Below are 15,599 nucleotides of genomic sequence, written 5' to 3' on the forward strand. Positions count from 1 at the left end.
TTACAAAATGCCTAAAAATATTTACCACAACTATTCGATTTATTATCACTAGTATCAAAAGGCCGCCAAAATAACATTATTATTGTTCAAAAGTTCAGACGAAACTAAATAAAATTTAAAAAAAAACGGTATATAGCAAATAGAATAACAAGCAGAACTACAGTATAATATAAACGCGAAACCGATTTTAGGGTGAGCCAAGTCTGCACCATGTTAATTAAAACACACTGACAAAATTCAAAATTGTTATAATTGTTACCATATACAGACCTATATATTATGGCACGCATCTTAAGAAATGGTTGATTCGTCGAAACTTTATTTCCACGTACAAAAGGGCTGGTCTAATAGCGCTTCAACAAGAAATATAAATTTAAATACCTTTTATACAAATTTTGAAATGGCACATTTTTAGGCTCAAAAATGCGCAACTTTGCCCTAAATTTAACCATTTTCTTATCTCTTATATTTACCGAGATACCCATAGTGAACTAGGAATTTATAACGCGCCGTATAATTGTACGGTCCGTCAGAGGAATAGGATGTTTTTGATCATAAAATCATTAGTTTTTGCTTTAGGGAACATTTATTGGTAGACCAACATACACAAAGACATAGCATTTGATAATACTCAGATGGATTTTCAGTTGTGGAAAAGAATATCAGGCATATGGTGACCGTTTCCATCGACGCAGTTTTGAAGGCGTTCGCGGAAATTAGCCTCGACTTTTTGCAGCAAATCTCTATTGATTTCACTAATTTCCTGGTAGATTACATCTTTCATTTCATCTAATTTACGATGATTATTTTCATAAACTTGAGGTACCGGAGAGGCCATAAAACGTCACCGAATCTTGAAATTAAAGGGTTAGCAATCAAAGGACGAAAAACAGCCATGGATGCCCTGGCGGCGTGTGCTGTGGCTCCATCTTGCTGAAACCACAAACGGTCTCGGTCAATACGTCTTCTTTCTAACTCGGGGATAAAGAAGGTGTTTACCATATTAACGTAACGTTTAGTCGTTACTGAAATGGTAACCCCATTTTCTTCCAAAAAATAGGAATCTATCAAGCCGAATTTGAGTTCAATTGAAATGCTTTGAGTCAAGGCACCGAATGTAATCTGACGCACACCCCTCCATTCTCTAATGGCCAATCGCTACCTGTCCTAAAAACGTTCGCTCTTGTACCGCACCCTGTATAATATCTAGTAAAAAATGACGTTCTAAATAATAGAATGCAAGACAAGTTAATATTTTACTTATATTCGTTTATTTGAAGAAATACTGTAAACTAACAATAATAAAACGTATAAAATAATTGCATTTCCTATTTTTGAGCGCGCGACTCTGTTTCATATTCGCGGCCTGTCCTCAATTCAATCCCAGCAGCATCGAGAGAATCTCGTATCTTCGTCTGTTCCACGTTATCCGCGCCAAACTTGCCTATCTTTATCTGACAAATATTGATTGTTAAACGGGCCGGGGGCTGTGTGAAGACTCGAATCGACCGTAAATATATACGGGAATCGATCACTAAATATCGTAATATATTTTGCAGTTTATTTTAATGCGTATATGTAGTATGTTGATTGTATTTTGTACATACTCAATTTTGGAGCTTGACCAAGTAACTTCATCTAAACTATACCATGATATTTTTTTCAAAATTTGTTCTCGACTATCTACCGACCAACATGGATTTTTCGCAAATCTATCCTACATCTTTGTTGTTTTTCTCGGCCGGTGTGTGCGGCTATTGATGAAAAATGTCAACTAGATGCGATATACACAGATTTCAGCAAGACTTTTGACCAAATTGATCATAAAATATTGATAAACAAATTGATGTGTATGTATGGATTTTCAGAGATTCTTATAAAGTGAATGGTCTATCTGACAAACAGAAAACAATTTATAGAGATCGAGGGATTTACTATTTATACTATGGAAGCTGTTTAAAGGCATTTTTTTTTAATTTGGCATGTCGGGAGAGATAAAGACCACACTTTACTGTTATCAAGATTTGGAGTAGTGCCCTTAGCTGAACGTCGAACGTTACATTTAATCAGTTTTCTGTGGAAGGTCATTAACAACAAAATTGATTGCCCCTTCCTTCTGAAATAATTGTCTTTTTATGTACCCCGACTGGAAGAAAAGTACCAAATAAACCTGCTTTTGTTCCCGACGAAGCTAGATCCAATATTATGTTGCATGATCCGAATTTCATTATGTTCAAAAATTTTTATTTCATCTCTGATGAAGGTGACATAAACAATTGTAGCTTATCGCAAGTTTCATATATATGTAGAAATTCCTCTACATTTGTCACCTAATTGTTATGTTCGGTACGCTGGCTGAAGGCTTGAGTAAAATTTGTTTGGAAAGTTATAGAACTTTAAATGTTGTTTTATTTAATAAAAAAACACTTGTAATGTATTTAAATACTTGTTTTATTTTTAAGTTTTATACTTAGGTCACCTACTCAGGCATGAAAAGTACGAATTACCCCAACTTATAACTGAGAGAAAGTTAGAAGGAAAAAGGGGTATAGGAACTGACTTTCCTGAACTATCAAATATGGTCACATAATACAACGATTAAATAAAATATATTTCATACAAAAAGTCATATAAAATTAAAAAATATCACAATCTAATATCAATAAATCCATTATTTTTATCACAATCCGTATCATCAAAAACTGGATTAACTTTTCCATTAACCAAAGCAGCTTTTTTCTTCATTTTCTTTCTATTGACGAAATTTGTAACACTGTTGTCCATTTTTGATCCGCCGCTAAAATGATCTGTTATCTGAAATAATGTTTTTCCTTCAGTTTCTGGCAGTAGAAAATATAACAAAAGAAACCCTAGAAAGCAAACAGCCGTGTGCATCCAGAAGGTTCCCGGAAGAGTTATTAGAGAGATTAAAGATAGAAACAGTTTGTTTGCACAGAAACCGAGAATATAACTGGCTGCTCCTGAGAAACCGCTGGCTGTCGCTCGAATCTCGCTGTAGTATACTTCACCTAAAAGAGGTTAATAGTAGAATAGGTTTTTCAAAATGTTAAATGATAAAAGTGTGCACTTATTTATACGAAATTCAACAACAAAAAAAGAAGAAAAAAGGCTACAAAGATTTATTGGCTATCAAGTTAGTTTATAAATTAAAGCCAAATAAAGCTCCCAGGAAGGGCTTCAAAGATTAAAAGAAATCATGGCTATGTAGTTTATTGCTTAGTTTTAGTGTTCGAGGAATGAATGCATTTTTGGCATTGTTTGTCCTGTAAAAACATATATGGAAAGTTTGAGTAGAACGTGTATTGCGAGATGGTATATGTAACGTGATTTGTGAACTAAGATGTGGACAATCTATGGTTAAATAAACTAACCAATAGAGGATGTTTAAATCTTTCTGCTTTCGACTAGCTGATAAGGTTTTAAGATCAAATAGAGCTTTCTTTAATAAAACTCTTAATCATTGTAAAATCTGTGGTGAATGTATCTGCAAAATTTACGCTAAACTCTTATCCAGTTTGTGGATTTGAAATGTATAGTTTGGGCTCCAGAGAGAGGAAACATACTCCAAGTGGGCTCTGGCAAAGGTAAAATACAATGTTTTAATGACGGTACCGTGATTAAAATTTCTAGTACTAGCTATAATAAATCCTAGCAACTTTCGAGATTTATTAATAATGTGATTCTTATGTGCAGTGAAGTCTAGATCGGAACTAAGTAGCAGTCCCAAATCTCTTATCTGTTGCAGATCCTCCAAAGGGGTATTGTTTATATGATAAATAAAGTTACATGATTGTTTTACCTTAGAAAATTTGAGGACTTCGCATTGAAGATGCTAAGATCCATGCCATTGGCATGGCACCAAAGTGCCAGATTATTAAGATCGTCCTGAAGTGCAAGGCAGTCATCAGGGCATGCCACTTCCCTGAACAACTTAAGATCGTCAGCAAAGAGGAGAAAATGGTCAAAACGGAATTTGATATCAATGATGAAAAAACCATGTGGCACCCTTGAGGAGGCTGCTAATGGGGAAGATTTGAAATTGTTAACACGCACAACCTAAGTTCTACCAGTAAGGTAGCTCCTCAATCAGTCCAAAAGAGAACCCGATATGCCAAAAGCAAAAAGTTTACTCAGTAAGATCGCAAGATTCACCCTGTCAAATGCCTTGGAAAAGTCGGTGTCAATGAAATCAATCTCCTTACCGTCCTCCAAGGCACCTGCCGGTATGTCAACATACATGAGCAAGGTCAGTTCTTCTGACGAATTCCGTTTAAAAGAGGTAAAAAGTTAAAAGTAATGAATTCTGTAACTAAATTTTTAAAAACATTAGGAATGGTGATTAGGGTGATACATATTGACCGATAAATCTTCAATTCAAAATTCATTTTCCAAAAAATTGGAAAGTTTCCTGGATTTAGTGACTGATTATATATAAAATATGAAGGTCTAGAAGGGATAAGGCAACAATCTTTAAGTAAAATGGCATGTATGGTGTCAAGACCAAGTCCTTTGTGAGGGGCAAGACTTGACTCAACTCTGCGTAAATATCTGAAATTGAAATAGAAACACTGCTTAAGTTGTAACAATTGAATTTATTTGTAGAGGTTATGTTCATGACTTGGCTGGTGTACATAGAGCCAAAATAATCAGCAGAAAGTTGAGCAGGTTGCAATCCCATTACAGCCCTTCTATTAAAGAGGAAAAAAGTCCCAGAACTCTGAAAGAATTAAAATGTAAGACCAGATTATAATAAATTTTATCATGTTATTGGAGACTAAATAATTGGATTAGAGTTAACTTGGGTTATTACATAAACTACTATCAGGGCAAGACCAGGGCTCTTAATTTTCTAAACGAGGGATGTTAACAATAATAATATTCTTTACGTCACTCTAGGCTAGCGAATAACCGTTAGCCGCTTTCTTGTAAAGCAAACCTTTGCCTCACACCAACGAACTGTGCTGCTTTTAACTGAAGCAGCCGAGGAATTTAATTTATAAATAAAAAAACATAATATTACGAAATAAATATTGTAAAACTGTAACAATTATGATTTTTCTAAACAAATAATATTTTATATTCTCTATACTAACCTACAAGCATCCAAGGCAAGATTCTAATTCCAGTATGTGAGAAAAAAGCCGCTCCAATCAAAAATGTCATCGGAATCCAACTAAAGCCACCTATTTGAATATTATCTTGGTCAATTTGCCCGACTGTCCTTAAATTAGTTATTCCTAATATCTGAGCGTAGGTGGCCACCACAAAAAAACAAACAGCCGTACCAATAAGTGACAAAAAATTCATTTTTCGTTTGCCCAAAAAATGAACTAGAAGCGAACTCAATATGCAGCCTAAAGCCTGAGCAATACCTAAAAAAAAAAGATGTATTTGTTACAAGATCTTTATGAAATCAGACAATGTATATAGGGTTGGGGTTGTTTTGGGTATCGGAAATACCTCTGTTCATGTTAAAATAAACTCGTGGTAATTTGTAAAACATATTGTTTTTTAAAAACGCTTTTTTCTTGAAAGATCATAAAATTTGCTGCGACCTACTAAATATAAAAATAACAGGAAAGGTGAATTAATAAACTTGACATTGTCGGCACTGACCGTCGTCGAAAAAAATTTATTTGTTTTTTTTTGTGACCGCGATTTCATATTTTTCACCGTTTGCATATCTTGGCCCTTAGAACATTGAATACGCTAGAATAATCATTAGTTGTTTTGGATTGAGCGCACCATCAACACAAGGGGCAGATGGAATATTTTGTTGAAACAACATGCATAATAAACACATGCTAAATATTCCACGTTGCCAATGATTACACTCAATTTTAACAAAAGAAAAAAAAATGATACATTATTGTAATTAGCATAAATTAAAGCATTATTTATTATAACGCAAGAGAAAAAGTAAAACTTGTTTTATAATTAAAACTATTTAGTACTATATTTATACTTATTGCTAATATTAATTAATTTTTATAATTTGGCTTCTTTGGCACAAATTTTCCACGGAAATAGTCTCTCTATAAAGGTATTTGGCAACTGCGCTCCTTGTTTACATTTGGATGGGGTATATTTCGTATAGTATTAGTATTAAAATAGTTTTTTCTACTATCGTGCGTAAAGTGCTTACTTTACGCACGATAGTAGACACTAGTGCGTAAAAAGTAATTTGACGTTTATTTGACATTTAATTTATAGTTTGTCAATAAATGTTTTGACGTCTTTTTTACCGTAAAGTCGATTAAGTGCGTAAAGTAATTTGATATTTTTGATTTTTTTTTATGTTTTCTTCGGTAGTAGAAAAAATTTTGTATGTAATGTATTAATACTATTACATTAATACTATTACATATAAAAATTGTATGTAATTTTGTATTAAATGTACTATATATAGTATTATTATTAAGTGAAACTCTAATGTGCTCGTGACGCATTGATCGATTTTCGGGACCGGTGGGACATAATTCCTTATGTCTTTGGGTCTATAGCGATTTTTTTTTCGAGTTTTCCGTTTTATGTGCAAATCGCTTTTTGAGGAAAAAAATTCCTTAAGCGGTTGTGGAAAACTGACTAGGCCAAATTTTCTAAAACTCATTGACGACAGAGGCCTCCTAAACGGCGATGTTCCCGATAATATGGATAAAACAACGCTTGTCTACGTAAATGTTGTTTTTTTTTGTTAAAACCATTTTTTGCGAAAATAAACTCCTTCCGTAAATAGTAAGTAAAACGTAAATTTTTTATATACCTATGACACCTACGATAACTATTTTTATCCTGAGACAACCGAAATCTATCTGGCTATAATTCGCTAAAAGCCGTTTTTCTTTAATTATTATCGTTTTTCCGGAAAACGCTGTTATATACGGAAAACCCCCAAAAAAAAGCCGTTATAATCAACCAGCCATACCGTCGATGTCGATACCACGGGAGCCAGCTCACCGAACAGTAAGTTAGTGGTCCAGCACCCAATGTAGAAGCATACGGACGACGTCGCAATCAAATCGCACATGCCAGATGAGGTATCCGCGTGGTTTTCGGTATAATGGCGGCAAATTCTACGTTGAGGCGGATCTGATTTATTCAATTCGAAAATTGGAGGGATAAAATGGGTCGAAGTGATCGAAAAATGGTATCAACGATATGCGAAAACTTTGAATCTTCCGAATATATGCATATCTTTCATCGACTGGTTTATATTGAGGTAGTAAAATTCGCCGCGCATCTGACGTTTCTCATAATACATTTTTTACGGGAAATTTGCGCAACGAGTGGGGGTAGCATAGCGGTGTGGAAGAAGGTGAGCATACGTTAAAATACAAATATGCCCAGCCAATCAGAGAAATTGAGAGTGGAGCAGCACTGCTGATCCTTTCGTGAAAGTTCGTACGTCAAATTTCGTTGCCGATTAGCTACGGAAATTGAAAATCAAGGCATTGGTTTTGTTTAACTTAACCTATATTGCAGATTTTATTTGCTTTGCTTGCTTCCTAATAATTGATTTAATTATCAACAATTATATCATCTTTGCGACTATTTGAGTAAAAATTCATAGTGTATAGTGTTGAGTGTTTACTCCATTATCTATACAATCCATATCTGTGCTGGTTTTGGGCTCAAAAACAATCAATTTAGTGTTTGAGTTTCATTACTTTTCAATAAACTTGCCAGTGTTTCTTAGTGCATAATTTCCTTCCACTTAAACCAATATTTGCACTTATCTGTTGCTGTCTGTTAGACAATTATGGCATCACAAGGTAAGATACATATAACTTTTTTAGTTCTAATTTAAATAATTATTTATTTTGCAGTCAACAAAATGCAATCTGTGAAGTTTGTGATAAGGAATTTTCAAGCACATCTACCAGAAACAGGCATTGGAAAAATTTTCACCCTGAATTTGTTGGGAAGGAACAAATAAAACACATTATATGTCCAATGTGTACTAATGATATCCAGACATTTTCATATTTTAACTGTTTAAACAAACATTTGCTTGATATTCACCATATAACTGTCAAAGAATCAATTTTAAAGAATTCACATCTTGGAGGGCACAAGATAATAGGGAAGTAGATTATGCTTGTCAGACCCGAAACAAGTTTAAGAATGGGGAAGAACACATATTTTACAATTGCAACAGGAGTGATATCAGAGGTTGTACAAAGTCTTAGTTATCATTATCAAACATACATAAGTATGTTTTGTTGTGTTTACTTTTAGGATTTAATAGCGCGTGCAAAGTGAGAAGTCTGGGGGAAGCATTCGCATTCAAGGAACATGTCAACAAGACCAAACTCAAATAGCTATCAGCATAAAATTGTAATAGAATCCCATAACAAAGCCGAAAAAATGAATGGTAAGGTAGAATTTTTAGAATTTAAAGTACAAAGTATTTCGGTAAGTGGTAAGTTCTATGTTGTGTCTTGTCATGAACTATGTGATGAGCAACGTCGTACTGGATACTGTAACATCTGTAAAATATGCTTTCATAAATACAGATGTGAGTGTCCAGAAAATTCTGTCTAAACAGTACTTTGTAAACATATACATGCTGTAGCCATTTTTGAGCAGAGGAGCGAGTTTGTTGTAGGTTCCCCAACTGTGAGTGAAGAGGAAGAGGATAATGTTTTGTTTGTTGATCAACCCGCAACTAGCCAAATCAATTATCAGGAGGATGTAAACCATTTTATTCAGGAGAGTTCAAAAATGAAAGTCAATAGTTCTGCAATGGACTTTGAAGAAAATCGAGAAGTAGTTCGAGTAAAATATAAGTTACATTTTTATTACATCATTTATACTTATTTTAAGATTGCATTGCAAGAGATTTGTAGCTATGGTAGAAGTTTAGATAAAAATGCATTTGCCAGATTTATGGCTGTAATCAACAAATTTAAAAATAAAGAAGTGGAGGAAGAAAATTCTCAGGGCATTGAAAAGAAAAGAAAAATTGAAAAAGAAATGTACTATCCAAATAAAAAATAGGCTAGATTTCTTTGTGTATTTAATGGCTAGATAATATTTGAATTGTTGCTATTTTTTTATGTTTGTATTATAGCTGTGAAGTTAACAAAAATAGGATGTGGTATTTTATATGGTATTTTGTGTTATAATCAGTATAATATAACTAAGTATATTTTTGTAAGGTTTTGGTGCAGGTTTCAAATTGTAAAAATAAATTATAAGATGTCATAGGTGTTGGTTTCTGTATAACTATTTTTATATCTTTTATTTTAAGACTAAAATGTTAGCTTATTTTGTATGTTAATATTCAACTAATCATTTTCTATTACATTTTGTTTGCTATGTTTTTAATATTTTTTAGGGTGCAGAAAAGCTAATTGGAAAAACTTGAAATTGACATGGAACGAGAGGGAAGATCCTCTGTGAGAATATATTTATGAATTAAAATGTATACAGAGCAGTAATTTTTTTCCATGTTACTATTGTATGGAAGTTTGAATGGTTTGGGCTGTATATACATGACCAGCCGAGATGACAAATAAGCTAAAGAAGTGCGAGTCTACATACTATATACCAGATTAATACATTTAGCCTCTTTGCATTTAATTTTGAGGTTGTTGATATTAAAAATATCATAAATTATTATATTTAAATAACAAATAAATTTATAGATTTTTTATTATTTGAAATAAACAAAGTTAAAATATAATTTCTACGTTTTTTTTTTGTTTTCTGTTCTTATACTTTGACTTTTTAGTCATATTTACCCTTTATCCAGCTTTTCCAACCATATATATATACTTTATATCAACCACTAAAGTATAATGTATATTGGTAGTGGACAATTTAAAATAATATTATACTTTCAAATAACTATTGACAATTATTATATTACTAAGGTGCATATTAGAATTATGACAGAGGTATGTAAAAATGCGAACTTTAAAATGTTTATCATATATTGTTAAAAAATTTAATTGCCATTTATTTTTATTTTCTAACTTCTTTATTTATCCACTCATCCACCTATTAACCAATTAATTTATCAGCTCTACACACCAATTCAATTTCATATCACCCCATTTTTAATATTTAACTAACAATAATAATTAAATAATTCATACATTGCGCTTACACGTACCGCTATACGAAATGATTAACAAATTTCGTCATTAAAAGAGATAATTTGCTATAAAAACCAAATTTGGCAAGTATTTTTAAAATAATAATTGATCAAACGCTGTAAATATTTAAAAAAATCAATAATCCATTTACTAATAATAGCTAAAGTATCTTATTATTGAATGTTTTTAATGCATATTGCACTTTTCTTCATCTAAAATATATACGCATCATAATAACCTAATTAAATATAAATATGAATAGAAAAACTCTACATACATTGAAAATTTCCTATTTTGAATTTGGCGGTTCGCATACCACGCCCTCGCGGATGCCGAAGCGCTCTCATTGGCTAGGCATATTTGTATTTTAACGTATGCTGAGAAGGTGATGTCTGGCAATAATAATTATTAATATTGTGGGTATAATTTTAAATAGTTTTTTAACAAATTATTAAGATAATTAAAATAAATATATATTTTTAATATTCAGAGGGTAGGTATTAATGTTACGGAACATTTATGAGGATAATAATGGTATAGAAAGAGGATTATACCGGGGGTTTTAAGGTTTTAGGGCCTTTATAAGGAAAATATATATATAATAGTAGTTAAGTAGCAAGGTTAAGATATCTGGAATGAAAATAACAGTAATAATAGTTTTTTAGTTAGGATTTTTTTAGTAGGGGTTGTTAAGTATAATACAAATTTAAACGCAGTTTATGGTTTTTTTAATATTTTACCAATTTAGAAAAAAAACATTAAAAAGGTATATTTATTGTATTTTTTTAACATTTTACTAATATCACGGCTTTTATAGTTTCTATTCAATTCGTTAAATTTATTCATTTCATTACAACTGCCTTTCAAAATAAAAATACAAAAAAATTCGACGTACAAACACCTTTGTCTTATTTCATTAAATAGGCTCTTATGTGACCTAATCTTTTCTCTTTATATTGAGGTATGAATCGTGGAAAATTTTGTCATAAAGCTTTTTTACTAGATTTTGAACGGTTTTTAACCAGAAAAAAAGAAATTTTGAATTCAGAGCATATTTTGAAAAAATGTTCAGTATGGGTCCGGATTTTGCTCCAAAATCGAAAAATGCAAACAAATAGGTTTTCCGTTTATTTTAGAGTCAAATCGGTAAAAACCTTTTTTAAAAGTACTCAAAAGTAGTATATGATAGAAGAAAAAAAAATTGATTTTTTCCATAAAGGCCTTGATAATTAGGTATTTACGTTTAAAGGCTTTTTTAAAATTTTCTCTGATTCTATGAGAGCTAGAGTCGGCTCGTTTTAACATACGGATACCTCGTATCATTTCCCATAACTTTTATTTCAAACAAAAAGTAGAGTTATAGTTAAATATTCTTTCCAGCTCTAGTGACGCTAATCTATGCTTTTGATCCCAAATTTTAAATTTTATTGAACATTTAAAAGTTCAGTTGATCAATTCTTTTCGTGATTATTGTGTGATTTAAATTCCAGGTTTGGCCGTTTTTAAACCATTTTTTATAAATTTTCAAATTGGCCGGCGAGTTTGTGCTTTTACACGATCCGAAAGTATTTTCTGTTCAGTGTTAGTGATTAGTTAATAATATTAATTATCACTGAATAATTCACACCTTAATCAGAGGTTCGTAGCCATAATATTTTCTAACATTTAAAGATTCTATGAGTACCACTAGGTATAAAAAGTATATAAAAGGCTTGTTATCGACGTCCTATAACACATAACAGTAATTCATCCTAGCCCAATACAAACCAACGCAACCCAACCTCTCATAAATGTTAAACACAAGGGGGTTGGTTACGCCCCCTAAACTCAACTCGATTTGACCCAACCCAACACATCCTAATCCAATTCAACCGAGCCCAACGCACTATAAAAATTTATATGGAAGGAATAAAAAATTCTTAGTTAAGGAACATGTATGGTAACGCAGTCACTTCGCGCGTTGTTATTTACATAAACATAAAATATCCCATACAGTCAACTCTCGTTTATTGTAACATCCCCGAATCCGATCGCTTTTAGGTATCACAACTCGAGAAGGGGACCCATTCTTCCTCTCATTTCAAATGCGACTGCGCATCTGTCGCATTTGATTGTTCGACTCACTCTAAACGCGCCACATCTAATGAAACCTAAGTTGTATGTCGTATATATACCACCCTTATTGTCTTTAAAAAAATCGTTAATTTAGATATACAGAGGGACGTTTAATATTATATTTGACAAAGTTCTGTCAATCACCTACTTACCTCTACCTAACCTCACTTTGATAAGTCAAATGGGAACCCCGTCATGTAATTCATCATTTTAAGCAGCATTAAAATGACTATAGAATAGTTGCAAAAATGTCTGGGAATAATGAATATTTTATCGATATAACTTATGTACATCATTTTAAAGGGCATATAATCTCCTATCTAACCAAACCGAAAAAAACAAAATTAGTTGACGTTTAAGCGAAAAGTAAGCAAAAATGTGTGGTAATAAAAAATATTTTATCAACTTAAATTTTGGCAGGGTTGCCTTATAGTGTCACAGATTATTTTAAATGGTAATTGTTTGCCATGTTACTTAGGCGAAAAAATTGATGAAAGTAGAAGCGATTTATCCCCAAAATCGCAGTGTTAACTAATATTTCAACAGGTTCTGTACACACAAATTTTGAAAAAATAAAGTTTTTTGCTACAAAATCCAAATTCTTTAACAACTAAGAGAAGACGATTTTTGATAAGAGATTTGAACGTTGCGGACTGATGTGGCAGCGAATTGACGAAAACTCCCATTTATTAAAGAACATAATATATTTTAGTGACGAGTTAGCTTTTTTTTCTAAATGGACGGGTAAACCGGCATAACTGAAGATACAGGGATAATGAAAAACCACACCTTGTTCAAGAGGATTATACTCAATGTCCTGAAAAAGTTAATGTAATGGAAGGTATTTATGGTAACGAAATCATTAGGCCATTTTTTTATTGAACATGTAGGCGAATACATTTATTTAGACCTTCTCGATAATACAATATAGCCTTCAATCATCCATCATCATCTTTCGGAAAACCGAATGGATGAAAATGCTGTTAGGATATTAAACAAAAATAATGTGTCTTTCCAACAAGATGGAGCTCTTCCGCACTACGATTTGACAGTTCGAGAGTGGCTTAATGAACAGTTTCCAATGATGTGGATTGGCAGGCGTGGTGCAATTGAATGGCCCGCATGGTGGCCAGACTTAACACCACTATATTTTTTGCTTTCGGGGTATTCAAAAAGCAAAGTTTATAAAACCCCACCAGCAGCATTTTAATGCTGCTTACAATGATGTGTCACATGATGAGGGTTCCCATTTGACATATCAAAGTGAGATTAGCTGGAGCTGAAGAAGTGATTGACAGAACTTTGTCAAATATAAAATGAAACGTCCCTCGGTATATCTAAATTGATATATATTTTTGTTAAAGAAGGTATGAAGAATTCTGCATTTTAAAATTAAAGTACTGTATATTATATTATAGTGTACGCGCTAGTGCTAACATAAACCATAATGAAATTGTATTTATTTTTTTAAAGCAAGTACTTTCTACCTAATTTTTAAAAATGAAAGATAATATTTGCTTTTTTTTTAACTTTTACATCATATAAAAGAAACATGCATGCACATTTTTAAGTTAACAACTAACCATTTCAGTTTCAGCAATTTAATAAAAGAAGGCTCTAATATAATATTCATATTTCTGTATTGTATAAATATAATCAATTTACACATTTTTGAAATACATCTCCACTAACAATTTGCAATAACTTTACGTTTGACATGTATTGACTCTTATTAATTTCTATATATTTATTATCACATTGATTAAAACTCGCACCAGCCTCATTTTAAGGTTTGGTTGGGTGAAGTCAAGCTATACTGCAGCATGGTGGAGATCAAGCGAGAGGAAGTTGCAATAAACATGAGTCTCGCGTTGGGTTTGGCGAGAGTTGCAATAAATGGGAGTTGCAATAAACGAAAGATTACTGTATTTTATATTATTCTTAATTTAGCCGGAATCTAGACATTACCAAAACAATAATAGATTATGGGTGTCTTCGGTATGTTTTTTATACGAAAATAAAGGCCTTAGTTACAAGAAAGGGTAATTATATAAACATTTTCCTCTGTTCAATCATTTCTTATGTGTAATTTCATTGAAATTAAATCATTTTACAAACTACAAAATGCTTAATTGCAAAAAAGTAAAAAAATAAAACGGGCATAGTTGAAAACCGAACCCTGGCCATTCGGTTCGAAGCGCACTCTCATCACCATTAAGTCGTAAAGTCCTTACGCAAAATTTTCGAAAACGGGTTTATATCAAAGGTAGGTTACACATTGTTATGATTTTTTATTATTTTCTTAAAGAAAACATTCAACCTCTAATTTTTTTTGCTTAAAATAGTCCAAAGAAGATTAGCTTACTATTTCATATTCAAAAATGTTAAAAATCGGAGGTACCTGAAGTCTGCTAAAATCCAGTTGACTTTCGGTTCAGTTTAAACGAAAAGCAACACGTCTTATCTTTAAAAATGGTGTACATATAGCTGAACATGTAAAGATTAGTTTCATTTATAGTTCCCATGATAAATGTTTCTTAACGATCACTCAACGTTTTAACGAAAAGTATCGAGGTCAAATGTAAGTCCAGAGTATGTTCGCCAACTAGTAGCTACATTTGAAGAACCTGTCATGAACGAAAACATAAATCAAACAGACAAATTGAAATTCTGGATCAGTTTGCAATGAATTTAAATTTATCGTCAAGCAACTGCAGCAAGTGAATCAATAAGAAAAGAACCTTAAATTTTATAAATATTAGCTTCAGTGATGAGTGTACATGTTAATAAGTAAAACCGTCGTCACTGGAAGAACGGGAATCCACACATATTTAGAGAAGGGCATATCCAGTACCCTCAGAAAATTATTGTTTTAGTTGGTATATTGGGATATGGTATTATCGGCCCAATATTTATACCAGGAAATTTAAATGGCGACGTGTACGCTAATATGCTACAGAAGGACGAAGCAATAATAATGCGGGAATTAGAAAATCAGAGTGACATACACGGAAATGTATCTTATAGCGGATTGAGTGGCTTCCTAGATCCCCGAACCTAATACCTTTTGACTTCTTTTAGTGGAGTCACCTGAAACCTGTTATTTCTAAAACGCATCCTGTGTCACTAAAGCAACTCTACCATATAATAGAACCGGAATGCGGTACTATATCCAGAGAAACATTTGTAAATGTCCGTGAAGAATTTAAAAGCAAGATTTATTATTGTTTTTTAAATGACGGAAATAATTTTCAATAGTCAATTAAATAATAAAAAAAATTTGAAGTGTTTTCATTTATTGTTTTCCTTAACAAACATAGAAGAATTTTCTGAAATATGGCTTTCTATGGTATCATTGGA

At 32.2% G+C, this 15,599-nt stretch overlaps 1 protein-coding gene across 3 annotated transcripts in view; it reads right to left on the reverse strand.

The window, feature by feature from the left end:
* Positions 1-2,590: 2,590 nt before the first annotated feature.
* The window catches only part of LOC126743814 (facilitated trehalose transporter Tret1), a 118,179-nt gene continuing 105,170 nt past the window's right edge, over positions 2,591-15,599 (reverse strand). For all 3 annotated transcript variants that reach the window (XM_050451044.1, XM_050451042.1, XM_050451043.1), the window contains exons 6-7: positions 5,115-5,393; positions 2,591-3,029 (exon numbers count right to left, since the gene is read on the reverse strand). In XM_050451044.1, the coding sequence (XP_050307001.1) occupies positions 2,647-3,029; positions 5,115-5,393 (662 nt within the window). In that variant the 3' untranslated portion in view covers positions 2,591-2,646. The remainder of the gene's footprint in view (positions 3,030-5,114; positions 5,394-15,599) is intronic.

This window comes from Anthonomus grandis, chromosome 13 (assembly GCF_022605725.1).
Source record: "Anthonomus grandis grandis chromosome 13, icAntGran1.3, whole genome shotgun sequence".
NCBI classification, from domain to species: domain Eukaryota; kingdom Metazoa; phylum Arthropoda; class Insecta; order Coleoptera; family Curculionidae; genus Anthonomus; species Anthonomus grandis.